At 49.5% G+C, this 26,920-nt stretch overlaps 1 protein-coding gene and 1 long non-coding RNA gene across 7 annotated transcripts in view; one reads left to right on the forward strand and one right to left on the reverse strand.

The window, feature by feature from the left end:
- Positions 1–1,207: 1,207 nt before the first annotated feature.
- On the reverse strand, positions 1,208–7,723 carry LOC116441959. Its single transcript, XR_004239309.1, has 2 exons — positions 7,468–7,723; positions 1,208–3,037 (listed from the first exon to the last, which is right to left on the reverse strand). It is a non-coding gene; the product is annotated as an uncharacterized LOC116441959 (long non-coding RNA).
- A 171-nt stretch (positions 7,724–7,894) lies between these two features.
- Positions 7,895–26,920, forward strand: part of RALGAPA2 (Ral GTPase activating protein catalytic subunit alpha 2) — a 93,331-nt gene continuing 74,305 nt past the window's right edge. For all 6 annotated transcript variants that reach the window (XM_032104346.1, XM_032104348.1, XM_032104350.1 and 3 more), the window contains exons 1-11: positions 7,895–8,000; positions 12,695–12,805; positions 13,286–13,335; positions 20,680–20,737; positions 21,976–22,019; positions 22,454–22,628; positions 23,030–23,145; positions 24,338–24,476; positions 24,903–25,102; positions 26,062–26,289; positions 26,546–26,719. In XM_032104346.1, the coding sequence (XP_031960237.1) occupies positions 7,895–8,000; positions 12,695–12,805; positions 13,286–13,335; positions 20,680–20,737; positions 21,976–22,019; positions 22,454–22,628; positions 23,030–23,145; positions 24,338–24,476; positions 24,903–25,102; positions 26,062–26,289; positions 26,546–26,719 (1,401 nt within the window). The remainder of the gene's footprint in view (positions 8,001–12,694; positions 12,806–13,285; positions 13,336–20,679; positions 20,738–21,975; positions 22,020–22,453; positions 22,629–23,029; positions 23,146–24,337; positions 24,477–24,902; positions 25,103–26,061; positions 26,290–26,545; positions 26,720–26,920) is intronic.

Below are 26,920 nucleotides of genomic sequence, written 5' to 3' on the forward strand. Positions count from 1 at the left end.
AAACAGAAAAAATTAATACCAGAACAAGGACGAAATGTTTCGCTTCCCTCATGCGCCCCCGATATTCACATGGCGCTTCATCCCTAACTAACGCTCTGCACCTTTTCTTCAAACCTCCTTCAAAGAGGGAAACACTCCAACTGCAACGCAGAGAATTCTGTTCGAGCATACAAATCCCCCTTTCTTTTCGGTGGCCCACGCTGTCTGCAGAGGCTGTGCAGGCGCCATCCTTGGACACATTCCAAAGCCAACCGGGCACGGTCCTGAGCTCCCTTGCTCTGAGTGTCCCTGCCTGAGAAGGAGTTGGAGTAGCTGATCTCCAGAGGCACCCGCCAGCACCACCTACTGTGCGGGCTCCTGTTTCATTGGAAGTTCATCGGAAAATCTGTACCGTCAACATGAATTTTATCTGGTTTTTGCCATCTCCAGCCTCTGATCAGGTTTCAGGAGTGTCTTACACCCTCTTGCTAATTGTCCCGCATGGCTTCACGCTGTTCTCCCGGGAGGGGGGAAATAAGGGTTGGCACAAAACAGGATGTACCTCCTGCAAACGCCAGAGCGAGGGAGGGAGGATCAGGAAAGGGGGCTTTGCTGCCGTGGCTGCTGAACTTCCAGCATGGCCAGGTTTGGCTCTGCTTGCCTTTACCTGAACCAGCAGCTGGACAAAAAGCTGGACATTGTCATTCAATTCTCTGCAGCCCCTCCTTTCCCGACCCGGGAGCTGGAGCGCACAGCCGAGGCTGTGTGGGAAGCCACCACGCACTGTGCAGGAGGGTTGTGGCAGCCCTTTATCCTGATCCAAGTGCCCTGGGAGTGGATAAAGGTGCAGATGGCCACCGCGTGGCTGTTTGCAGTGACACCTGAGTACCCCGAGTACCTGTGACCGTCCACCACGCTCAACAGGGTACGACATGAATAAATAAAGAGGTTTCTGATTAGATTAGGGCCGATCAAAAATACATAATAAATTGCCATTCTTCTTTTTCACAGAGCCAAATACTTTGTGAGAAGAATGCCACTGTCATCTAAACCTTCAGTTTAGCCTTCAGCAGCTCCCCATGTTAAGCCTCGGCACCTCCCACTTCCCAAGCGCCGTGGATAGTCCTGGGCACCTTCGCTCACCACTCCTGCACGCACACACACACACGGAATCAACCCGGGGAATGTTTATAGGGATGCCAGTCTGCAGCTTCAATTTACAAGTTCATTAACAGTGTCCCTGCAAAGATCAGGGTTTTTTTAATTGGAGCTCTAATTAGCAATGAATTCTCATTATTTCTCATTGAAATCCCAAAGCAGCTCTGGCACATTCTCTTTGTTCTCTGAAAACGGGGAAGTGGAGAAGCATAAGGGAGATAAAGACACGGCTGATGATATACTGGGAGGTGTTTTCTCCTCAAGCCATTCCTCCACTTTAACACATTTTGCAGCAATTTTCCTTATTATTTATGGTTTGAAGAAATATCTATTGCCATAAAGAAATGCTAACGCCACTGTTGGCTGCTCCCTACCCTTCCCAGAAGGACGTGTCCCCGGGATAAGGTGCACCCTTAAGGTGATGAGGTTGGCTCTTCATTCTGTGCTCAGGCAAAGCCTCTGTCGACGTCCAGAGGTGTTTTCCAAGTGCGGGGGCACGAATCCGAAACGTGGCCGTGAGAAAAGGCCTGAGAAACAGCCAGCCACCCCTTGACTACAGCGCAGCAGCTCCGACAGGGAAATGTTAATCAGGAGGAGAGGTTTGCCAGAGCCTTCATTAGCGCCGATGAGGTCAGGGCCTGGATCAGGCAGCTGGCACTGGCACCGTTTCCTGGGAGCAGCAAGGACTGGCTCAGGCTCAGGCAGAGGTGGCTCCGAAGGTGACCGGCTCCCAGAGGCTGCCTGAGCAATCCCCCCAGATTTACTGGGCTGTGCTTGTCAGGCCCTCACTCTAACTCCTCCAGAGATGTAAAAGCGAAGTATCAAGCAAGTAAAAATACATCTAATTTTCTCTTGGGTTTGAGCCCTTTCGTGGCCCGAGCGCTTTGGAAGGGCTGTGGTAGGAAAAGAATCAGCACCGCTCCTTTTTGCTGTGGCTAATAAGCAAATAAGGGAACAAAGAGATAAATTTTCCCCACGGAAGAACAGTGCAGCACCTGTGGCATCTCTCCCTCCTCCCACCCGCCTGCATCCACTCCCGGCTGGAGCCCCGTGGCGGCACGGGGACATCTCCTGGCGGGCGACCGAGGAGCACAAGCGCGGCAAGGAAAGGGCGCCCTGTGCCCGCCCCGGCGGCAAGCAGAACTCGGCACTGGGAGAAAGGAGTCGGGCTCTTGGACTGTGCTGGTGTCTGCTCCAAACCCAGAGACGTTTTGGGCTCTTGGCAAATTCTGGTTGGTTTTTTTTTCAGAGGGATGGAAAATCATCACATTGTTTCCACAGCCCTTCTACAAATTATTTCGATAATAAGGGACCTCCTGTGACATTAAGTACATTTTAATTACAACATTGTCTGTAATGCATATATCTAATTGCAAATAATTATTTTATCGTATTTTGTCAGTAGGCCCGTTAGATGCATCAGATATTATCTTCTGACTCAGCGGTACAGGTTAATTAAAATTTCTCTTTTAATACCGTTTCAAAGCTAACCACATATTTTCATCTGAACACCAGCTGTGTTGGTAAAAATTATTTTTTGTTGGTTTTTGTCATGCTTGTCCGTGGAGGAGAACCCGAGCCATTTCTGCAGGCTGTAATTACTGCACTGCTTTCTGCAGTCGTTCATTTGCAAAGCAAGAAAAGAAGGAAGAATGTGTGGAACACCGGTGGCCAGCGGTTGCTTTGTGTGTCACCGGCTCATTTTGAAGGGGTTTTTGTTCTCCCTCTCATGTGCGAAAAGCGTTTGAGATCTTCTCTTCAAAAGGAGAACTGAAGATACCACACAGCCTGGTTTGTCAATCACTCAGGGTTAAGACAATCAGAGTGGTCATTCTGGATGTTGACAAAGCCCAGCTTAAGGGCGATCCCAGTCAGCTGCTTCCTTCCTCATTTATTGTTCCTCCGAGTGATAAAGAGCCAGCACAAGCGGAGAGAAAAATGAAAATACGAACGTAATGCTGAGTCAAAAAAAGAGAGAGTTTAGGTTAAATAGATGGCAATATAAACCCAAGACAGCCGAGGAGAGGACAAGGGGAAAACAAAGGCTCCAACTGCAGCTGGCAGCACCCTTCACCTGTACCTTTCAGGAACAAGTGACCCTTATTTCACCCTCTGTGCATCATTTCCTAGGACCAGAAGGTTTCTGTGAGCCTGACTGTCAGCATCTCAGTGCTGTTTCAGACCCCACACACTGTGCCTGCATGTCTGGAGCCAGCTCCGGGCGCGGCAGCGGGACACGCCCGGCAGGGACGGGGTTAACAGTGTCCCCAAAGGAGGGGAAGGGGGCTCTGCCTTGCCGGGCCAGAGGTGGATGGTGCCAGGAGGAAATTGCTGCAGCTCCACCGAGATCACGAGTGACCTTTCCTCTTGGAGAGAGGCGAAGTAAACAACACTTATCTCGGATTTAGTGCAGTTGAGACAAGCAGCACTTTATCTCCGTGCCGCGGCACGAGGAGCGGGGAAGCAGAGGGATGATTTTCCTGTTTTTACCGTGTCAGCCATCTCTTAGCCCAGACTCAAGTCGAGCTGAAACACCTCCTCATGGAAAGACCTTGGCCGGAGCAGTAGGTTACGGGCTTGCACAACGTGCCATAAACCTCTTCGTGCAGTTCAACCTTCCGCAAAGGCACTCTGAGCTCTCCTTACACGGTGATATTTTTACTCCATGAAATTTCCACATCCTCCGTACAGTTTCCTTTTGGAAGGTATCAGGGGACATGCAATCCCTGTTCTTTCTATTTTGGACTTTTTTCCATCCGTAGACGTAAGTCCTTCCCTTTCCCTCTCTACACAGTTGGAGATTCTGGCAGAAGGAAATCTGACGGGGTTTTTTGACAGTGGATTTCTCCTGTCTATCATTTTTACTATAAATTTTACTCTTTTTTTTTCACTTTTACTACAAGAATGACATCCGACTGCCTTATATGCTGCAACGGGTGGAAATTTTCCGTCAGGTTTTTCCTAAACAAAACTGCACAGGCCAAGGGACAGTGAGAAACCCTTTAGGTGCCAAATGAGAGGGGCTGGGGAGCTCCTCGGTGAGGGTTATATGGACGAGGCACCTTTGCTTCCATAAACTCAGCGAAACTCCAAACATTTGCAGAAGCTGATCCATGGACAGCGGGTCGCAGGACCCGGACTCAGAGAAACTCAGGCATTTAGCAGAAATCCAGCACCTGCTGTGTGGCTGGAGTCTGAAGCAGAGTTTTGCAGGAGCGGGGCTCCACGCCTGCGTGCCCTATAGGAACGCTGTTAGGAAAATCACCCATCACAGCCAGATCTTTCCCACATGCTTAGTCATTCCAGGGCAGAGAGGGCAGAGCCTCGTTTCCCTACACAGCAGCACGCTGGCACAGCACCAGAGCTCTGCCAAGCCCCTGCAGCTGTGCCAGGAAGCATCAAGTGAGGAATAAGAAGCTCTGGTGCCTTAATGGATGTGTTGGACCAAGGATATGCAAGAGGACACAAAACCAACTTTCTAAACACAACTTGAAGCATTTGGTTTGAAGGACGGAAAGTCAGTACAGGCATTCCCTGCTAAGGAAGCCATTATCTCACCTGCAGGCTGTCCAGGAGGCAAGTCCTCCTGTATTTACTCTTCCCCCACCTTTTTTCCTGGCCCCAGTATGAAGTGTTATATTGACACGAGTCAGCGGAGAAGTTCCGTAATTTAATCTCTGCCATTAAAATTTCAGACTCCCCGGGAAAAGCAACCCTGCCTGTTCATCAGGTCCAGTGAAATTCAGGCGGCAGCCGGTGTCACCTTCCCACAAACTCCATGAACCCCGCAGCACCAGGCCGCTTCCCAGGATGGGGCCGGGGGGGAAGGAAGGGCCGAGCCATGCAATTCAGGGATAGCGTGCTGGCCTGTGGTGCAAATGCATATGAATAATTCAGGCCACTCTATTTTGGACTGGGAGTGTACTGCCCCTCACCTGCACTGCTTAAGGCAACGCCTGAAATAGAAACTCCGGTAGGAGCAGCCCGGAGGGCAGTGCCAGCAGCCTGGCAGGGCGGGCTCTGCGGGGACAGCCTCTGCAAGGTCAGCACTTCCCTTTGCTCAGGGGAGTCTCGGCTGGGCTGTGACACCCCAGAAATCTCCCCCGGACTGACGGGACACTGCTCTTCCTCCCGTGGACCCAGGCAGGCAGGCAGGCAGGCTTCTGCACAAGGAGGGGTTTTCCTAAGGAATGCCAAATCCCTGCTCAGTGTTGCCATGCCTGTGCTGGCGTGGTCACCTCACCCAGGACACCACACCGTGCTGGGACCTTCAACAGTCCGGTTCTGCCATAAGTGATTACTGCTTTGTCCCCTTACGGACTGCTTTATATAGATTTTACCTCAGATCCTGAAAGCTGAATGACCAAATCTCTTTCAGGAAATTATTCTGCCTTAAGCACCGGCTTTCGGAAATGCATCATCTGACTTTCTGGGAAATGGTAAATGCTATATTGTCAGAAAACACAAGTCACAGGATTTTTCTCCTGCACAGGCTGAAGTCACCGCTGCAGGTTTACTGGCACCTCTGGCTTGTGCTACCCTACGTCAGCTCCTAAGTGAATCATTTGAAAAGTTGCATTTGATGATAAGTGAACTAAAAGGGAGAGCAAGGGCTGTCCTAGAACACTGTGATTCCAGGCATGGCATCTGTATTCCCTGGAGCTTTCCACAGGGAGAATTTCTGGCACACTTCAAACCAGCAAGTGCCTAAAGCTATGTGGTTTGGTGCTAAGCACCACAACGCTCCCCTGGTTATCACACAAGTTATCAGACATCACAATTCCTGAACCTGCAAGGGTTCCTTTTTTAGCAAAGCAGGACACAACAAAAACATGGAACAATCTGAAACCACCAGGAGACACAAACTGGAAGTTGTTCGTTTTGTAACTCAATTAAAATAAAAGGGAAGGGTAAAAGAATAAACGAGAGCAAGGCAAGACTTTAGCCACGTGCTTCCCCAGCCAACTGCACAAATCCATTTGTGGCAATGGAAGGGGACAGCCAGAACAGCCCAATTGGCTCTTCTCAGGAAGATTGCACCACATGACCCCAAACTGTAGACAATTGCTGCAGAATGATAGCTGCTCCAGAAGGAGATGGCGTGTCACGGTGCGACAGGAGGAACAGGCAGTAGGAATTACCACAAGCCTGAGCTGGGCTCCAAGGCGGGGGACAGCTGTGAATTTTCTGTGGCTGACTCCAGGGTGTTCAGCCTTTCTGTGCGAGAAAAGGGATTAATGGGTTTTTTCATTTTCAGCACCGTGCATCATCACTATCCATCTCCCTCACTCCAGCAAGCGACTCCTTCCTTCTTAGCACAGGGGCCGGACCGGCTGCGCCCCTTCCAGAATCCAGCTGCGCTGCAGAGGGGGAAGCCGTGCCTCGCTCACCAGCAGGGCGTAGGGAGCTCTGCCTGCAGCCCCCTCCTCCACAGCCCCCGATGCCTGCTTCTTTATCTTTTATTTATCCGCTGTAACCTCCAGCCAGAGCCTTCCCCTGCTCTCGCGTGCACGTGGCCATCCCAGGGGTGGAGGAGCTGGGACTGTCCCTTCCCCAGTGGGACCTGTTTATGGCTTGTTGACCTCTTGCTCTGGTGACCTCAGGCCTCTGCAGCAGAAACGATCCCTGCGAGGGCTCAGAGGAAGTGAGATGTGGCAGTGGTGTGTTTTCTGCTTCTAACAACAGTAGTTCTTGTCACATTTTATTCTCTATGCCGATTCGCCGCTCAACAAATAATTTCCATGTGATGCGTAGACTGATTTTTAAGTAATTTTGTTAAAAACTGGGGAGTAGAAACGCAAGTCATTTCCCTGGCACACGTTCTTTTCTTTCTTAGGACGACAGCCTCCTTTGAAACTTACTAGAGTTTACTGTTTTACCCGGGAATTTTACCGAGAGCAGCCGAGGGCCTTTAACTGAAACCCTGCTGGCTGCTGCTTCAGGGATGGCTGGTGCTTGTGCTGCGTAACTATGAGCCTGCTCTGTCTTTTACCTTCCCCGTGTGTAAAGACAGCACGTATTATTTATATACTAACAGTGCAGGCAGTTATTCAGAACCTGAATGTTTTCCCATGGAGACTTGCACTGAATATCGGGGAGAATTTTTTCCCTGGGTGGGCGGGCAGGCCCTGGCACAGGCTGCTCAGGGAAGCTGCGGCTGCCTCTGGATCCCTGGCAGTGTCCGAGGCCAGGCTGGGCACTGGGGCTCGGAGCAGCCTGGGACAGCGCAAGGTGCCCCTGCCCAGGGCAGGGGGTGGCACTGGGTGGGATTTAAGGTCCGTCCAACCCAAATCTGCGGTTCTGTGATTCCGTGATAAAGCAAGAGCCTACCTAGGAGCCAGCTCCCCACGGCGCCTCCATCCCAGCTGCCCTGCCCCGGGCATTCCCGCGGCTCTCCCGGGATTCTCCGGTTCGCCTCTCGGGGGTCCCTGGAGCCGAACGGGGCCGGGCTGTCCCCTGCGCCCCCGGGCACTGCGGGGTCCCGCCGTCCCTGCGCGGTGCCCGGGGAGACCGGCCCGGGGCTGGCACTGGCGGGGCCGGGGGTTCCCGAGGGTTCCCGGGGGTCCCGGGGCGCGGCTCCCGGCAGCCGCGGTGACGTCAGCGCCACGCCGCCATGACGTCAGAGCGCGGGGCGGGCGGTGCCGCAGCTCCCGGCGCGCCCCGCGCAGCGGCGGCGCAGAGCGGGGGCGGGAGCGGCGCGCGGGGAGCGCTCCCGGCGCGGCTCCATCCCCGCATCCCTGTCCGCCGCTCCGCCGGGATGTTCTCCAGGAAGAGCCACGCCGATGTCAGGAAATCCACGCAGAAGGCGCTGGACCCCAAGCGGGACGTGCTGACCCGCCTGAAGCACCTCCGCGCGCTGCTGGGTGAGCGGGGGAGGGGGCGCGGGGGGACGCGGCCCCGGGGCCCTGAGCCCCCTCGTGGGGTGCCCGGGCGGAGCCGCGGGCGCTGCTCGCCCTCCGCTGCGGTGCCCGGGCGCGACACCAGTGAACCCGGGCCGTAACAGCTCTCCGTGCTGGGTGGGGACAGAGAGCCTCTCCTGCCCGGGGAGCCCCGGGCTCCCGAGCAGCTCGGCGGGCTCCCCGGGCTCTCTCCCTTGCAGAGGCAGCGGTGCGTGTCCTTCCCGAGGGCTGCGGGAGAAAGTTTGGGGTGCGCGGTGCCCTGGGAAAGTCGCGTTTGCCGGTGTCCCGGTGCTCGGGTACGGCACGGTGGGCTGGGGGCGGGACCGCGGGGAAACTCACATCCCCGGTCAGGTTCGGAGATGCGCTCGCAGGAGCCCTGCTCTTGTCGGCAACATCGACTCGGGGCTCTTTGTTGGTGGTTTAAACTCTAAGAGAAGTCACGGTATGGTGTTTTGTGGTGACTCCGTGTTTGGGGCGAGGTTGGACGCGTCTCGGGGCGCCTTGCAGGTGAAGCCTTTCACCCTCATCGTGGTGGAGTTTCAGCGGCGGTCCCTCTGGGGGTGGAAAGCCGCTGATGTGTTTCAGCTGCGAGCTGTGGTTCGGGAGGGTCTGGGTGGCCTCGTGTTCGCTGTTGAAATGCAGCAGCAGCAGGCTCTGCTGAGGGGAGAGGCTGTGGCCGGTCAGTCCGCTTGGCTCCCAGGTGACGCCGGTTTGTTCCAGGTGCGAGGGATCATCGCTGGCGTGCCGCAGTTGTTCCTTGCGATCTGCTGCGCTTCGGGAGCTGATGGGGGGCAGCTGGTCAGGGGGCAAAGTGCCGGGCGGATCCGGCCTGGTGTCACGCTGTTGCGTTTGGTGACTCTTTAATTAAAGGTGCTTGCGGGCGCTGGTTTACGGTGAAGGGTGTTGCGGAGCCACGGGGCTGCCTGGGGCTGTGCTGTGTCCAGCTGCCTGGCTGGTCAGTGCGGGCACTGTCCGAGCAGCTCTGGGTACGGTCCCCGGGTATCTGCTCTTTGCAGTGCCTGTGTCAACATTTGAGGTAGCATGGGAGTGGCTTTTGGAAGATGCCGTCTTGATAAATACCCTTGCCAGAGTGTCTTCCGTGGTTCTGTTCAGCATGGAAAATGAAGCAACACATGGGAAGAACCTTTCTGGTATTTAAGAAAAACAAAGCTTTTTTTATAAAAGCTCAAAAGGAGTTGGTTTTTTTTTTTTTCCCCCTTGTCCCCTCTCACCTTGCCCTGGCCAGGGGTAGGAATATGTGTGTGTGTGTGTGTGTGTTACTCCTGCTGCTTCACTCGGGCCACAGTGCCCCGTGTTCCCCAAAGAGCTGCTCCTGCTCTTGTGTTTCCTTAGGGGCTGCCAGCTCCTCTTCCTTTGTTGGTTTTAAATCACAGGACTTTAATTGTAAACAAAATGTCAGTTACTCTTCTGTGATCCCGCTGGTGCAGGAGAATACAGATCAGAGGGAAGATGATCGTAGGGGAGGGATGAGCAAAAGGAATGTGTAGTTCCGTAAATAAGGGCTCGTGTGAGCTGTGGATTGCGTCAGGTCCCTTACTGGCATGGGTGTAAGTTTGTCCAGTGCCCGAACTGAAATAAAAGATTCCACCTAAGCTGGTGCTGCTTATAATGTCTCTCAGGCCTTGAGCGGCCTTTGGGATCTGAGCTCCTGCTCTATGGGGTGCTCTGGCCACGTGGCAGGCCAAAACACTACCCAGAAGAACAACAGGACTCAAAAGTGGATGTTCATTTGTGTTTGAGAAATGACCAGAACGTTTCCCTTATTTTTCTGTTGCTGTGGAGATGTACTTGGGGCCAGAAGTTCTGTAAAGTTAGTAAAGGTCTAAATACAGTTTGTGGAAGTGCCAGTAGTGTGGCCTTTGTTTTGTTTTTTTTAAAGATAGACTTAAAAACTAATGGCCTGATAAAGAGTGGTGGGGATGTACAGATTTGGCTCTTCCCCATGGACTGGCCATAAATGAAAGCTCTGCTCTTTCCCAGGGTGGTTTCTGTGGGACTTTTGTAGTGTAAGAATGGATCGCTGCGCCTTAAGAATTTTTTCTGTGGCTATTCTTGGGTAAAAAATTTCTTTTTTTAATGGAAGCATCTCTTTCAATAGTGTTTTCTCCTCGGGCCCAGTTGGAATACTCAGGTGTCAGGAGTACTGCTGCCAACAGATGTGGGATGCTGCTTTGTCCTGGGCTTTCAGTCTTTTCTCCATTGAGCAGTGGGCAAATACCTGGGAGACACACCGAGTTATGTTAAAATACGAAATTTGTGAGGTTACCAAGTGCAGTCCTTGATCTTTGTCTTTAAAAAATACCTATCAGGAAAGCCCATGCTTTTCCTGGAACTGCCTCCATCAGAAATGGGATAACAAAGGAGAGTAGTGGGGTTTCAGTCCTGGCACTGCTTGGCCTCGCAGTTGTGCACAGCTGCAGGAGTAATATTGGCTTGGTGGAAACTTTCATTTAGAGACACTCAAAAGGGGATGTGTGCAGACTTCCTGCTGAATTCAGAGCTGGTGTTGTTCCGTAGTGCTCGTGTGAAATTGGAGGTGTTAATGTTATTTTGGAAGCTGTTCCGGTTGGAGGGGTGCTTTGGTGACGGTCTGCTTCGTGCTGACATACTTGTCCTGGAGATAAGTAAGAATTGCATGTTATTTCTGGGGTGAGGCTGGTCATAAAAGTTTTATCGTTAACCAGGGTGTGGCTGCGAAATTCTCTTGATCTCCTTTAATTTTTCAAGTACTCGAGGATTAAGGGAGCTTTGAAGAAGTAGCATAAAGTCAAGTGACTTTGGAAGTTCACGGCATTAAGGGATGATTTCTAACAGGTGACTGTGACAACATTTGTGACTTAACAGGAAAATGAAGGGCAAGGCCGTGTGCTAAGGACAGGCTTCTTGTCCCCTGTGGATTTTGTGTTTTAAGATGAGGAAGAGCCATGAGAGTTCGGCAGCAGCCTCAGGTCCTCACTGAGTGGTACCCGAGTAGTTTGTTGCTCCAGATTTTAAATTTAATAGTAAGGCAAGTCAGCGTGACTGACAGTTTTCCAGCGAGCCAACACGTCGTGCTTGTACAGAAGGAACCGGAGGTGACCCTCGGAACGCCCGGCTCTTCCCCGAGCGCTGCCGCAGCAGCAGCAGCTGCTGTCAGGTGTTGGCCAGAACCGCGGGCTCGTCCCGTTCGGGTTTGGGATGGCTGCTGGCGCTTGCCTGCGGCGGGAGGGCCGGGTGCCTGTGCGCAGCTGTGGTAACCTGAGAGCTGTTTGTGAGTAAACATAAACACGACCCCGAATTCCCGCAGTTCAGCCCCAAGCTTGCTGCCCCGCTTCCTTGGGTGCTTATAAATACCCCTTCAGCCGGTGCATTTCCCCCAAGTCAGGGGTTTTTATCTTGTTGTCTCTAGGGATAAATAGAGCAGGAAACTTTCCCTGATGTTTCCCATTTGAGAGGCAGGAATGAGCCGTCCCCTGCGACAGGTGAAACACATCAGTAAGAAAGGGCTGTGGCTGTAGGGATGCAGGTCACACCAGACTCACCCGTGAGTCACCGCTGAGATACCACTTTTAGAAAAAAGGAGAATTTGCTTTCTTGGTGAGGCAGTTCCTTTCTCCTCCCTTCGCAGTTCAGAGGGAAAGTTTCCTTTTTGTTTAGATTTTAATGACCTCATTCCCTCATATGAAACCCCTGTAAATGAAAGCCTTGTTTTCCCCCGGAGTTGTGTTTAACAGGACGCATTCATGGAGAGGAATAATTGCACTTAGCTTGCAAATTCAAGACCGGTAGTTTGTAGGAAACAAATACCACGTTAAAGAGTTTCCCTGCACTAATTGTTTCCATAGTGCAAGCAGCCAAGCAAAGCCTTACTGCTGGAAAGGTATTAATTTAAATAAAAATCAAGCTGTCTAGGGCTAAAGTTATTCTGTCTTCTGTAGTCGAGGGATGTTATTGAGCCTTCTTGCTGGAATCAGCTTTATTTTGGGTAATGAACAGGTTTCTTGCAAGGTGAGGCTTCAATGAGCAGACACGATGTTAATTTCTGCCCTCCACCCTCTTCCGGGTGAAATCACCTGACTTCCCTTGACCAAATCAGTTGCAGTAAAGACCAAAGGGAGGAAATTCACGTGTGTTTGGCCAGTGTCAGGCTTAGAAAACACTGGACCTTTTTCTTGGTGGAAAAGGAACTTACTTCAAATTTCGGACCCAGGTTAGCACTTAGGAAAGTGGCACGTGCTTGTATTGCTGTTATTCTAAGAAATGAATTGGGAATATGCTGTTTTCTGGTTTGATCTGCTTGCCAGATGAATGTAAGAACTGAATTTGCATCCCAAAAGTCTTTGCTGGTGTTTTTCTCCAGCAGTAACCTGCTTGTTTTGTAAGACTCACCCCATTAAAAATTTTTTTTTCTTTTTCTTTTTTTTTTTTTTAAACTGGAAAGCAAACGAACCAAAGCCCCACCACAGACTCTCATAAATTCAGTGAAACTCCTCTTCACTTGCGAGGATGGACCCACAATTTAGTACAGAATACTCTGTGGAGTCACTAAAATAGTTTTGTATTGCATTTATTTCGTTCTCTCGTGCTAAATTTGCAGAATGCCTGAAATTCTTGTCCTTCTGCTCTTGTGTAATTGCTCTGTTTGTTCCTCTTTTCAGATATCGTGGATGGAAGTGACCTGAAGCAATTTTTTGACAACAATTATTCTCAAATTTACTTTGTATTCTACGAAAACTTCATCACACTGGAAAACAGCTTGAAACAAAAAGGTGAGTGTTAGAGTTCTTCCAGCAGCCGTTGGTCAGCGCTCCATGACTGCGCTCCAGAGCACTCTGTTAGAGCCTGTCCAGCGATTGCCTAGCCCTCAGTTACCTGTATCTACACGAACAGCTCCATGCAGTGCTGCGTTGGCATTCATCGTTTTCATTTTGCGGCAGCGGGAGAGACAAACTGGGAAATGGCTCTCTGAAACGAGAGCAGCAGCTGGTCAGATTCCTGAGTTCCTTCCAGCATTTCCACACGCGTCCTCTCACCTCGTGCTGGGCTCCCGCAGCTCCCTCTGCTCGCCTGCGGCACGGCCGGAGCAGAGGGAGGCACCGCAGCCGGGCGCAGCTCGCTCTTGGGATGTTAAAGAAAGATGGGAAGCGAACCGAGCGTAGCATCTTTGACTTCAGCTGAGCAGCAGCAGCCTTCTTCTGCTGTCTTTTGTTGTATGTTTCTGGCAAGCAATGTTGTTTTGTGTCTTGCAGGGAATAAATCACAGAGGGAGGAGCTGGACTCCATCCTCTTTCTTTTCGAGGTAAGTTTTCCATACCATGCAAATGAGTTTGTGTTTTAAATCTCATTGTCGTTCTGTGCCTACTTGGAGCTTTGCAGCGAGGGGTGAAACCGGGTGCCAGTCACGGTGGTGCGAGGTGAAAGGGGCTTGAAGCTTCAATTTTATCATGCAGGGAGAGTGTTGGTCTAATGAATATGCTGAGTTAAGAGATGTTATCAAAATGCCTTGGAAATCCAGCAGGAACACCTCTGTCCTGAGGACCTGGGGGGTCGATCCTCTGACAGCAAGCCGGGGGTTTCTGTAGACCTTGGGAACATGTGATCAGGAGTTGCACTGACTCTGTTGGGCTAAAGCTCCCAAAAGGTCTGCTCTCTGTTGTTTCTTTCCTGTTTTAATCAAACAAGGGTTTGCTCCAGTGCTTTCTGGGGGGCCAGCTCTGGACAGCAGCACCGTTCCTCTGCTCTGTGTCGGTGTGAAGTTGGGCGCTGTGTTTGTCCTGAACGGGCCGCAGCAGGAGGCTGGGCTCTGCTCCCCTCACCTGGAGGCATCTGTTAGGATTGTGGTGTTTGGTCTTGCAGCACAAGGGAAACGAGAGCATAGGAGTTGTCAGCTACTGCACATCAGTTTGACCTGTGTGAAATGCTAATTCGCTAATTTTGGGGGGTTTTTTAATGCGGTGTAACATCTTTTGCTTCCAGAAGCTTATCCTTTCCTCCTCCCCAGCCATCAGAGCATTGGGAGTGGCTGGGGAGGAAATGTTACCTAGGTAACTTTTGCATAATCAAATTAGGATTGCTTTAATTTAAACGAGAGTGTAGTCCAGGATAGATCATTTTCCAAGGTATCTCTTTGATTGGAGTCATTACATAAATGTACTTGGATGTGAGAAAATATCACGGGACCGGATGAAGGCCTGACACATAAAAATGTTCTTACAATGCACACTGAAATTCTTAGCATAGGCTCTGCCTGTCTCTAGTCAGAACGCACTGGCACTTTTATTTACAATTTTTTGGCAATTACTAGGTATGTAATTGGCCAGATTTATCTCTTAAGGTTGAACAAGCGCTTATCATCTATTGATTTATTTCCATTTCTCTCTTATTTCTTTCTGTGTTGTTCTAGCTGCTAACTTTTTACTTTAATATTGCATCATAGAAATGTAATCTTCTTTATGTTTGGGGTTTTTTTTGGTAGGAAGAAACCCCTCAGACTTTCAGTGGGACTCTAGAAATCAAAGTTAAAGCAAAGGTTAATTGTTCTCCACTCCTCCACTCCCTCTAAAAGACCCCCAAACCCTCTGAAGTATGTGGCTCCATGGTTTTGCATTAATGAGTAGTTTGTAGTTGGAATGGTATTTGTAATGATGAGAAGAATGATGCTGTTTAGCCTAATGTGCCTGTAGTGGGAGGAATGGCCATGAAAACGATGATGATGTGGAATCCTGGGGTTCTGTGATCTCAAATTCTCACTCTGATGTCTCCCTTTTCCTCCTCTCCCTCGTTCCCCTCTCTGTGAGACTGCGTTTTCACGCTGAAATCTGAGCCGTGCTTTCTGCTCCTTGTGACATTAGTACGGGTCTGCTGTAGGGTTGTGCCCGAGGCAGTGTCAAAGAACACGAGCTCATAAATCTGCCAGGACTGTCTGAGGCAGGAGAAACTCTTCCTTCTCCTCCTCGGTCCCCGGCCCAGCAGAGAACGTGTCACCGTGTAAGTGAGCAGGGCTGTGCAAGTTAATGGCAGCTCATCAATACACTGGGGCCCTGAATAAGGGATGGAATTCCTGTGCCCGTGCCATTGAATGGGAAATAGCTAATGCTCGCTCACCTGGGTGGAGGGAATAACTGCACGCTCCTGGGCCTTGGGAACGGGTGCCTAGTGACCACCCCTTAATACTCCTTAAAAACATTGGGAGAACCTGCTGTGTGAAGGAGAAAAAAATCCATGGTGGTGTCTGAACCAGGGGCTGCTTGGGGTCCCGGTGGAGGGGAGCTGTGCGACAGCCTGGTCGCCCTCAGCTCCGGGGGAGAGGACGTCCTTGAAGCGTTTGTGCGAAATTCGGAGCGGTTCCCCTCGTGGTGGGCATCTGCTGGAGTGATTGTGCATCTATAGTCTGTGGATAGCTGACCCCAGGTGAGTTATGCACGGGAGGAGATCAGCCCAAGAGCCTCAGCACAGGACAGGGAGGCAGAAATGCTGAGGGATGCAGCATTCGTACTCTAAGCCATAGGCAACAAAACTAATTGATTGTTAAGCTTTCCGTATTTAATCTGATGTCAGCGTGAGCCAGGGGGCTGCTGCATTTTCTTCTAATTAGCTAAATAGGTAGTTACGTAGGATTAACAAATCCTGAGTCCCGGTGCTGAGGGTTAACAGCTTAAAAACCAATAAAAATATTTACGAGGGAATTGCCTTTGCCTTTCCTGGAGGTTCGGTGGGATTGTGCCGCTGTTGTGGAGTGACACCTAGCGTGTGTATTGGGCAACGAAGGCTCTTCCCACAAATCCTCTGGAAACTGGCTTTGCTTGGTTGTAATTTGTGAAAGTTTTAGTTTCACACGCCATCTACACAGCTTGGCCACTCAGCAACAACATCGAGTAGCATCTTACTCAAAGAAGAAATGTTAACCAGGAAGGAGGAATGTGAAGGGTTAACAGTTACAGTTAATACTGCAGAATGCTTGGATCTGACTCTGTAAGGTGCTTTGGCCTTGTCTTTTCCCAAATAGGCATTTGTGAAGTGGTACTGCAGCTGTACTGTTATTTTCCCCTGTTTCAGCTAAAAAGCCCAAAATTATATGGCACGAGTTTTTTTTTTTCCGGCTGGGGCTTGGCTCTCTCTATTTGCAGTGCATTTGCAGAACAGTTGCTGTTGTTCCTTGTGTCCCTGTTCCCTGGGATTCGAGGGCGGCTCTGAGCCCTGTGTGTCACAGACCTCCCAGAAGGTGCACCGTGTTTGCGTCCATTTTCTGGGTCCAGCAGCAGTGCTGTGCCATCATTTGGTTGTGAAAGTTCAGGGGGTTTTTGGGGTTTTTTTTTAGTAATAAAGTAGTTTCTTCTTTCTTGCAGCATTAGGTACTGATTCCTCTGACACTGGGTTTTTAATGTCTAATGAAGTAAAAGCAGACTGATGGTTTTGGTGTAATGCATAGATTAGTTTCTTCTCATTCTCTATAGTTTTTCTCTGTCAGTTAAGAACAGGCACATCTGTCCTGCTGATGGTGTCATAAAATTCATTCCACTGATGTAACATGTTCACTGGATGAAGTGTTTTGCACTCAGAATTTTTCAGATGTAGAAAAGCTTCCCAAAGTCTGTGTTTTGTGTGGAGTTCGTGTTTCTTTGAGCCCGGTGCAGATGTGAGCAGGCTCAGTAGAGTAACAAAGGGGCTTTTTTGTTTATAGCAGTGAAGGTGCTTACAGCTCTACTTTTCTACACGTAGAAAATTACTTTTTGAACCATTTACAGTTTGTTCTCCTGTGGTTCTGATAATGTTGCTGCTATTCTTACAGCATTCTGTGGTAAATTCTAGCTCTGTGTTTCACATATCCGACTTCAGAGATCTTACCGTTTCTTGTTATGCCTGGGGCAGTGATAAGTGCCCTGTGTGCTTTGGGCAGACGTTTTCCCTCAACAAATAACTGTAAATAATTTATTAATGAAATAAATGGAGTATCCCTTCATTGAGATTGAACTGCTGCAGGCGCACTGACTCCGCTGGCCTCTTGGCTCATCTGAGTCTGCGAATAGGAGCTGGAAAATTTCTGGATTGCTGCAGGTTTTGGTAGTTGAACACTCTGAAACCGCCAGCAGCACTTGAGCACAGAGGCCTGGGAGAGCTCTTCTGCCTTGACTTGGCTTACGGGAGATCCACCTGCCACTGTCTCCTAGGGATTCCCAATCCATTCCCCTGGAAGGGGCGTGACTCCAGGCTTGCCATTGCCACTGCCCCCGGTTGTGCCTCCAGGAGCGGGTTGGCTCAGCAGGGGCACCTTTGGTGTGGCTGTCGTTAACCGGAGACCGGGCTGGCACAGAATGGCAGCGGAGCTGGAGAATGTCCCGTGGGATCTCCTGTGAGTTTGGTCCCAACCTCTGCTTTCCCTGTGTCCTGCTGCAGGACAGCCAGCACGCAGCGATAGGCACAGAGCTGCCAGTCACAGCACGCTTCAAGGAGGGGGGCGAAAAGAAAAGGCTTTCTGAAAGAAATAGCAGTTTTGGTTAAGTCAGAGCGAGTCTGTCGAAATACAAACCTTGCTGGTTTTTGTTTTACTTCGATGAAAGACACAGATACAGCTTTCAGAAAGCAGCATCCTGTGTAAACTAAGATTTAAACTTAACATTATTCCTAGTCATGCAGGAAGTCCAAACGAAAAAGAACTATGGATAATCAGTTAAAAGAACTGACAGATACCCTGATGTGTTGATCAGTAGTAATACCTAATTTCTATTTCAAGTGTGCTGTAATGGATTACCATATAGATGCAGCAAAGCACTGAGCATTAAATAGATCTATGTGTTTTCTCAAAAAGCAATATTATTTCGCACTGTGGGGTTTCTTAAAATATTTCTTATTAGTGTAGTGTGAAACTAGGAACAAGATGTCAATAGCCAGCTCGGATTCACAGCGGTGTGGCTGCCAGCCTGGGCTGGAGGGGAAGAGACTGTCATTTATTTTGTAGCAATAGCGATGCACGTTCTTCAGTGCATCGGGGGTGGGCATGCTGTACGGAACGTTGCCGGAAATGTGAAGTTGCGAGGGGAACAACTGGAGCTTGTTCGTGACTTGTGCGGCCTCGTGTCACACAGAAAAATCCCCCTTGGGAGTCGTGCCAGTGGGGCTGGGGGCTAACTTGTAACCTTGAGAAATTTATATTTAGCGGTGTAGGCTTTGGACACGGGGGACTCGTCTTTGCGTTGCGGGAGCAGGCGTGGGCTCTGCGTTTACATTGCCCACGGAGGCTCTGCTGCTGCAGGGCTGTGCTGTCGGCAGCACGGGAGGGGGACACGGGCTGCTTTTTTAGAAGGCCTGGTTGCTGTGGGGTAGGGACCATGCAGGGGATTGGTCAGGTCTTCTCGTTTTTTCAGCATACACGTTATTTCTTGTTCTCCTGGCTTTGAGATGCTGTAAAGGACAGCACAGGGGAAATGACTGAAGTGTCTGCATTTTTGCTGTGTGAAAAGATTTGGGGATGTGGGAGCTTTCCTCAGACAGGAACTTTGGTCCTCTTACTGATGGCTCAGCCCCTTGAATTATTTTGATTCAGTCACCTGGCAAGGTGTTGAGTTCTGTTTTGTAAAGAGAAAAGAACAGTAAGCATGTTGTTTTCTGCCCCAGCCCCCCAGTTCTGTGCGGTTTAGGGTTTAGGCTTGCCTTTCCTGCTTGTTGTTGACCTCTGCAGCAGCATTTGTTTTCCTGGTGTTCCCTGGATACAGCCTAAAGTTCACTAACGCTCGGTTGTTACCAAATTCTTCTTTAAGGGGGTCTTTATTTTGGGGCTTTGCACCTTCTACCAGTCCACGTGGCTCACACCTTGTCGTAGCTCACTTTCTGGAAGGGAACTTCGTCTTCGAATTTAGGTGGAGCTGTGCAACAGACTAAAACAATGGGAGCAAAATACACGGGTTTTGTCTGGTTTTCCACGATAAATGTGCCAGTGTGTGGAGTTTCATCCCTGCAGGGTGTTGTGTGACACCTGAATCCAGCCCGGTTTTTGTTGCTGGTTTGCCGTAGGGTTTTGTTTCCTGGAGCTTGTCCTCGCACACCTCGGGCACAGGGCTTGTGGTGAGCCTGGGCACAGACCCAGCTCCCACGTGGAGTTCCTGGGTTAGGTTAGAAGCGCTCCTGGGTTAGCTTAGAGCTCCTTGGTGCCCTGTGCCAAGTTAAGTAATGATTAATGTCAGAAATAGTCTGGAGGAGTGGTGGGCTGCCAGTGTTCTAATGTTCAGATGGATAATGGTAGCTCTTTGTCCATGGACCCTGCAATCTGATTGGCAGAAACCTGGTGCTTAACTAACAGGTAAAGCCCTGCTGTGGGTCATGGCCTCACTTCTAGCCAGTCAGATCCCTCATCCCAAGCATTCTTCCTGCCCACGGACCGGGAGCTCGACCTCTGGACCCTCTGTTCCTGGGGTCCTGCTGTTGCAGTGAGCTGGGGGAGTGACGCTGAAAAAAATAGGAGGAACATGGAAAAGGGGCATGCCTGCTTTACGTTTTTATTCTGGTTAGCCTTTTAGAAATGCTAAATACTGTGTGGGGAGCACTTGCTATGGTGAAGGTGTGCAGGAGGACCAGCCTGTCTGTGACCTGAGGTCCAGCTCCCTCTGTCCATCAACTTGTCATGACTTCCATCTTCTGCCATGGAGAAAGGAATGTTCCATTTCCAAAAAGACTATTTTGAGTGTTGTGTATAATCTCTGAAGCCCTTTATTGTCGGAAACAAGAGGTCTGTCCTGCTCCACGTCCCGAGCACATGCTCTGGCAGCAGTGCTGGCTCGTGTCACCTGGCTCCCAGGAGTGGCCCACAGTGCCAGTTGCTTTCTGGGCTGTGATGCTGTTTGTTTTGTGTGCAGAACACCCCCAAACTGTTGCTTAAGTGACTTATCATCCATTTGCATCCTGCATGTGGTGTTGCTGAGAACTTAACGGCGCTTTGCTGCCCAGGAATTCGTGCCAGTGATTTTGTTTGATAGTTGCAAGGAGGAGCTCTGACCATCAGTCATTTATGACACTGTTTAATTTCACTTGATTTCCAAAAGTAAATGTTTAAAACTGGTTTCCTGTTTAAATATGTCTTCCTAATTCCTTATTTCAATGCCTGCAAAGCCCGGGGATTATTGGCTGAGTGCTTTATGAACTGCCCGTGCTGGGGATTCAATTAGTCTGGCTGCGCGTAATTCGGCGCGGGCGCAGCGAGCCGCTGCAAGCACAGGTAGAGGAGCTCTGAGGAGCAGGAGCTGCCCCGCTGTTCCCTGTGCCTCAGCCGGGGAGCGGAGCCTGGCAGCCGGGGGAAACACTGACCTGAGCCGCAGCAGGAGTCGTGGCGGGCGCTGCAGAGAGTGCCAGCCCCAGGCAGCTGCTCGGACGTGTGTGAGCCCTTCCCCAGCAGGCCGGGGGTGTGCCGGGCAGGGGGAAAGGAAAGGGCTTCAAGTCTGCCTCGTGGTGTGCGTTCAGGAGCGCTCTGAGCATCCTTCTCTGCAGCCAGAGGAAAGTAGTGGACACGAGTCCTTGCCAGGATAGGTATTTGCTTTTCTGTTTTGTCCCCTGTGCACGTGTTCCCCTTTCATTTGTGTCCTGTGTATTCGTTTCTCTGCATCCTCCAATGAGCCGGTTTCATGATGGAAAATTTGACTGGTTTTGTTTCCTGCAGAAAATATTGCAGCTACTACCCGAGAGGATTTTTTATCGATGGCATTTTCGCAGCATAGGTAAGAAGAAACGGTTTAATACAAAAAAATATAAACTTTCTAGTAGCTTTTTTGGGATTGGTTGTTCTCTTAATGGGCGATCTGCCTTTGAGAGTGGAATTATGAATATGTGGTATTTGTGCCAGCGTGGCCCCAGCTGTCTTTCCCAGATTCTCATGAAATGGAGGATTTTCCCAGCGTCCTGTTAGAATATGGCCTTGGCCATGACAGACACAAGGTAGCCATGGGTGGCCTCCTCAGACCAAGACTGACTGTTCTTTCCCCAAGCTCCGATGGTATTGGAGCTTCTGGAAGGAGGGAAGGAATAGGAGAGGAGTCTGGCAGAGAGCCGTCGTGGATGGCCAGAGCACCTTGAAATCCAATGGATTGGTTTAGCTCCATAATTTCCTCAGAATCAGATGTCTTGGATTCATCACTGCTTTTAAAATTCTGCTTCCAAATGCCACCAATGTGGTACCAATGGGTTTTTATGCTGCTTATTAAAATTTTGGGGGGGGTTCTCTTCCTTTCAAGTAGGACTTTTTTGTTGTGGTTGGGGTTGGTTTGCAGCACCGTCTGACTGGCTGCCATGTTTGTCATCAGAACAAGGAATTGCTGTTGCAGAAGAACAATGAGCGGAAGCTAAAGGTCAAGGGAAGGGCTGTTGTCACATTTCCACTCAGCACTGACATAAGTAAGAGGAGGCATCTGCCTGGCCACTTCACAGCAGTTCAGCTGAACTAGTCCAGGCCAAATTGGTTCCAGTCAGTTGCTTTGTAGCTGACATATTCTTTATGCTGCTATTGAGTGGTCATTGTGGTGGGATAATTTTTTATCTGTGTCCAAAAAAGGACGTACAGAATTCGGCAGAGCATTTATTTACAGCTCTGCCTTGCGATTTCCTTTTGCTTAATGTTCATAGGTGTTCATACATGTTTCCTATATGTGTTAGTAATTCCCATTCAATCCTGTGAAATGGTGAGATCTTGAGGAGGAATGTACATCATTCGCAGATCTTGCTACTAACGAAAATAATTTGAGGTGTGGTCCTCTGACGAAACCCACAGTACCCCACTGGAAAGATGCATCATGGCTAATCTTGGGCAGTGGTGATCGTAACTAGATTCAGTTGGGGCTTTCCCCCCATAGCTGTGTTAAACCCCAGAGTAAATGGCATTAAAGCAGCCTTTCATGGAACGTTTTTGAAAACATTGTTGTGAGAAGTGTCTGAGAGTGTCTACTTAATTTTCCTGATCCAGGGTCGATTCTGAAGAAGCTTCTGCACACTGGAAATTCTCTCAAGGTATTGCATCGGTGTTTTCATATTCCGTTTCACTTTAGGAAGTATATTACTTTGCACCTTTCCAGTGTCCGTGTTTTTCAGATTGTTAGACTTTGTAATTTTTTCTTACTCACCTTCCAACCAGAAGTTTTATTAATGCCATCCTCAATTATTTGGGTATTTGTTTTCAGTCATTTTTCTGCTCTAGTGACCTTTGTAAAGTTACCTGAGGAAGGTATAAGTAGATAATGCTTAATATCTAGTTTTTTCAGCTCTCTCTGGCATTAAAGCTAGGATTATATTAATAATGTGAGTACCCTTGGTATGATGGCAAGACTTTCCAGCACCTAGCTGGGATGAAAGCACTCGCCCTGCCTGCTGTGAGCTATTTGTCCGCGTTACGGCACTTACAGAGCTGTTTTGCTGCTTTTTCCCCCAAATCCACGCCCTTGCAGCTCAGATGCGAAGGCATCCGCCTGTTCCTGCTGTGGCTCCAAGCCCTGCAGACCAACTGCGCCGAGGAGCAGATCCTGATGTTCGCCTGCCTGGTGCCCGGCTTTCCCCCGCTGCCGTCGTCGCGCGGGCCCTGCACCCTGGAGAGCCTGGTCAGCCCTCCGGCCGCGCCCGACGGTGAGCGGCTCCCGGGGCTCTCCGGGGGGGAGGTGGCTGTCCTGGCGTCCCGAGCCGTCCGCGGCGTGTCCGGCTCCGGAGCCGCCCGATGCTGTCCCTCTGAGCGGCCGGGGTTTGCTGTTTGGCGCTCGGGTGGTTTTGATTCGGATGCAGCAGTATAGGAGCATTTTGCTGCCAGCTAAGCAGGGGTGGAGGTGTCCACCTCGTTGGTTCCCCTGCCGGTGCCAGCCCTTCCAAGCCCCCAGGGATCTGGTGCAGTCCTCCATGGGATGTGCTAGGACTTTGGGCATCCGAGCAGCTTGGTAGTGCACTAATGGGTGTTTCCAAATCAGTCCTTTATAGAAAATATCTTCTTATCTCACTGCTTTCATGTGTGCTATGATTAAAATATTTGATTTTAGCCAAGATTTTTCCAGAAGAAATAACGCCGCTTTTGCCAGCTGTCTCTGGAGAGAAAATTGCTGAAGACCAAACCTGCTATTTTCTTCAGCTCCTGTTAAAATACATGGTAATTCAGGTGAGGAGGACGTGTGTTTGTAACCGCTCGTATTTGGGGCGGGAAATTAAGCCTACACTTAGTCTGTGTGGAGCTGGGCTTACCCTTCCCCAGCACTTCTTTTACTCTTGTTTTTAAATGGAAAATCGTCCCAAAGGTTATTTCCTCATGCCATTTTTGGTGAAAATAAGAAGTTTGTCCCACTTTTGTGATAAGAATTAATGAACGTTATCCAAACTTGCAGAGTGACTGAATATTTTATGTACTCGTGATTGCATTTAGAAAATTGGTATGGGGTGAAGCTTCAATTTGTTCTCTTTGGGCACACACCTAGATGAAAAGAAATGTAAAGGACCACTGGAGGAGGAGATAGAGAGATGGCTTCTGAGATGCTTTTAAAAGGATGCAAGTAACATGTACATAAAATTTAATTAGAAGTAGATCAGATGAATCTGTGCAGGAAATAAATTAAGATAATGTATATATTTAAAAAGTACAAATTAAGCAACATTTGAAATAAAGTGGAAGCTGTGCAGACAATGAACATTAAAGAGCTTGGTATTAAAAAAAGATAAATCATAATTAAATGCTTTGAGATACACTTTTCAGTATGAAAAGGCAAGACCAAAATAGTGTTTGGAAGTGGTTTTGTCATCTTGAATAAACGCTTTATTTTTAAAAGTGGCTGTATGAAATTATCAGCTTCCTCCACAGCACCCTTTGTTTTACATATCAGAGTCTCCCAACGCTTCTGTTAAAAATAGGATTTCACTCTTCTTTTTATACTCTTTTTACGTGTTCGGGATCTAAACAGACCTGCTTGCACTGTAAATCCCATTGCACAGTGGTTCCAGTGTTTGTTGGTTTGTGTTTAGTGTGATGAGGAAGATATTTATGATAAAAGTATAGCTCAGAGTAACTTTGTCAAAACGTAGGGAGCCAATTTACTGAAAGCAGAGTATGACAGTTCCTGTCCTTCCCCGATTGGAAGAGCGCAAACCCGCCGGTTTCCACTGAGCTCGCTGTCTTTGGGGCGCTGCTTTATTCCTTACGTTCTTACTGCGGTTTGCAAAGGTGGTTTTTGTTGCTGTGCTGGTTTTCCACCTCTTGCTGAAGTGAGGTTTCTCGGTTTTTGTGTTCAGGGTGAAACAATTGTCAGTGTAACATGTTAACTTGAAGCTTTTTGTTTGTTTCTCTTAAACTCCTGACAAAGGCTGCAAGCTTGGAGTGGAAGAACAAGGAGAACCAAGACACTGGGTTTAAGTTCCTCTTTACCTTGTTCAGAAAATACTATCTTCCTCACTTGTTCCCATCTTTTACAAAGCTAACCAACCTCTACAAACCTGTGCTTGGTAAGTGGTGGGTCTTGCCTTTGAAGTAGAGAAAGCCAGAGCCCGCTCTTGGCAGCATCAGCCTGCTGGTGTGCTGCTGCAGGTCTGTGGGATGGGGGATTTTTTCCTCCCCAGTTCCATGTAAAATTACCTTACGCTGTAGCAGGAGTGGTTCTCTGCTTCAGCTTTTGCCCTTCCTTTTGCAGCCCTTCTCTTTTGCTTTCCTTTGTTTTGAGCGATACAAGTGATAGCCTCAGGGAAGGTCTGTACTGTTACGCTCTCCTGAAGAGAGATCAAGTTAGGATAGAATACAAGCATTAATACAGTAAAAGCAGTCAGTCACTGCATCTGTTACTTCTTGGGTGATGTGCTTGGTGCATTTAGCCTGAGTTGGGAAGCAGTTGCTAAGATTCCACTTTGTTTCTCCCTTCCTTTTTGTCCCACCAGACATCCCCGATATCAGGCCGAGGCCGGTGTACGTCACTGCAACACGGAACAACGAAAGTGTCTACTGCACAAAAATCCCCTACATGGCAGCTCGAGTTGTTTTTATCAAGTGGCTCGTTACCTTCTTCCTCGAGAAGAAGTATTTAACTGCTGTTCAGAATACAAAAAATGGAGAAGAAGTGCTGCCTAAAATTATTCAGGTGGGCTTTAAAGTTTACCTCTCTTCTTGCATACGTGCTGACCTTGCAAGTGATCTCACTGTGCTGACAGCTGAAGCATAAGGAAATGCTACCCCATAGTGAATAAATGACATAGCTGCTTATTTGCTTTTCTTTTTCATTGAAGGAGGAGGAAATACCCAAGGAAAACATTTCAGTAATTCACTAGAAGTTTTTTTTCCGCCCCCCCCATATAAGTTGTTGCATTACCAGCTTCAGCAGTATTATATTTAGACTCCTGGGATTTACTCTGTGAGCTGTCATACTTGGTGGTTCCATGGACCATTTCCCAGCAACATCAAAGGCTGCTTTGTTTTCCTCTCGGTTGCAGCAGCTGTTTACAATGAGATATTAGAGGAATATTTTGTTTATAAGCTCCTGGTTGAGACTTCTCTAGAATTAGGTGCCTCACAATGAATTTTATAAATTGATGCTTTTGAGACACTCTCCAGCTTCCCGTTAAGAATTTAGAGTCAATGTCAGCTTACATTCGGTCTTGAGCCATAGGTGAGTGTCAGCTGTGGGCTCAGCTCAGCAGAGAAGCAGCACAGTTTGAGAGCTTGCAGAATACATGCAGTGCCAGAGCAAAACCTGGCAAAAAGTTGTCGGGCACAATAATGTTCTACGATCCATCTTTTCCCCAAAAAATTTGTCTCCACTGTGTCTGTGCCTTCCTCCACCCTCTTAGTGTGGAGTGAACAATCCTGGCAGTTGTGTGCTGTAAGGCAGCGTAGAGTAAAGGCAGATTCCTTCTTGGGTCGAGCAGTAGGCTGCAATTTGCCGTGCCTGGCTGCTGGGGCCGCACTGCTGTGCCAGGCGGGGTACCCCGCGCGGCGTGTCAGAGCCCCCGAGGCGTGGTGGGCGCTGCTGCGTTACGGGGTCCGTGTGCTGCGTTACGGGGTCCGTGTGCTGCGTTACGGGGTCTGTGCTGTGCCGTGCAGACGGTCGGCGTGAGCCAGGAGAAGAGCACCGAGCTGGAGGGCGGCGCGGCGCCCGTGGGCGAGCAGGACCGGAGCCACTCCAACAGCAGCACCCTGTCCGACAGGCGCCTCAGCAACTCCAGCCTCTGCAGCATCGAGGAGCAGCACCGCAGCGTCTTCGAGATGGTGCAGAGGATCCTCCTCTCTACGCGGGGATACGTCAACTTCGTCAACGAGGTGTTCCGGCAGGTCCGTGCCTGGGGCTGCTTGCCGCCAGGGTTTTTATTTCCGACGGGGATGGGTGGTTGTGAGAGACACCGTGGGGGTCTGGTAACCGGGCCAGCTTTTAGCTTGGGCTCCTTCCTGGCTCTAGTTTAGCGATCAGATAATGGAATTGTTGTGGAACTGAAGCTTGCCGCTTCAGGTGGCGGTGTGGGTGGTGGGTGTGTGTGTATGCACCGCGTGTCCTAGGTAGAGTGAAATCTCTGAAAACTTTCCATTTTAGGCTTTTTTGTTGCCGCCTTCTGATATATCCGCAACACGGAAGGTGGTTAAAGTGTATCAGAAGTGGATACTGCAGGAGAAACCCGTGTTCATGGAGGAGCCAGACAAAAAGGAGGACAGCCAGGACGCTGTTGCTCCCTTGGAAGACTCCTCAGTGCAAACAGACGGTAAACATGTATGGTATCCCTGTTCCTTACTTTGCTCTGTCCACTGCAATATGGGGCTTTCCACCTCACTGTGTAGAGGAGTAACAATTAAAAAGTGTGTGGGCAATAAAGGTTAAGAAATGCTTTTATTTAAGGGCTCACAACTGAAATAGTTATTGAGCGTCCGGCAGGACTTAAACGGGGAAGGTTTGCAGCTGGTTTGGGAAACA

The sequence above is a fragment of the Corvus moneduloides genome, chromosome 3, assembly GCF_009650955.1.
Source record: "Corvus moneduloides isolate bCorMon1 chromosome 3, bCorMon1.pri, whole genome shotgun sequence".
Taxonomy (NCBI): domain Eukaryota; kingdom Metazoa; phylum Chordata; class Aves; order Passeriformes; family Corvidae; genus Corvus; species Corvus moneduloides.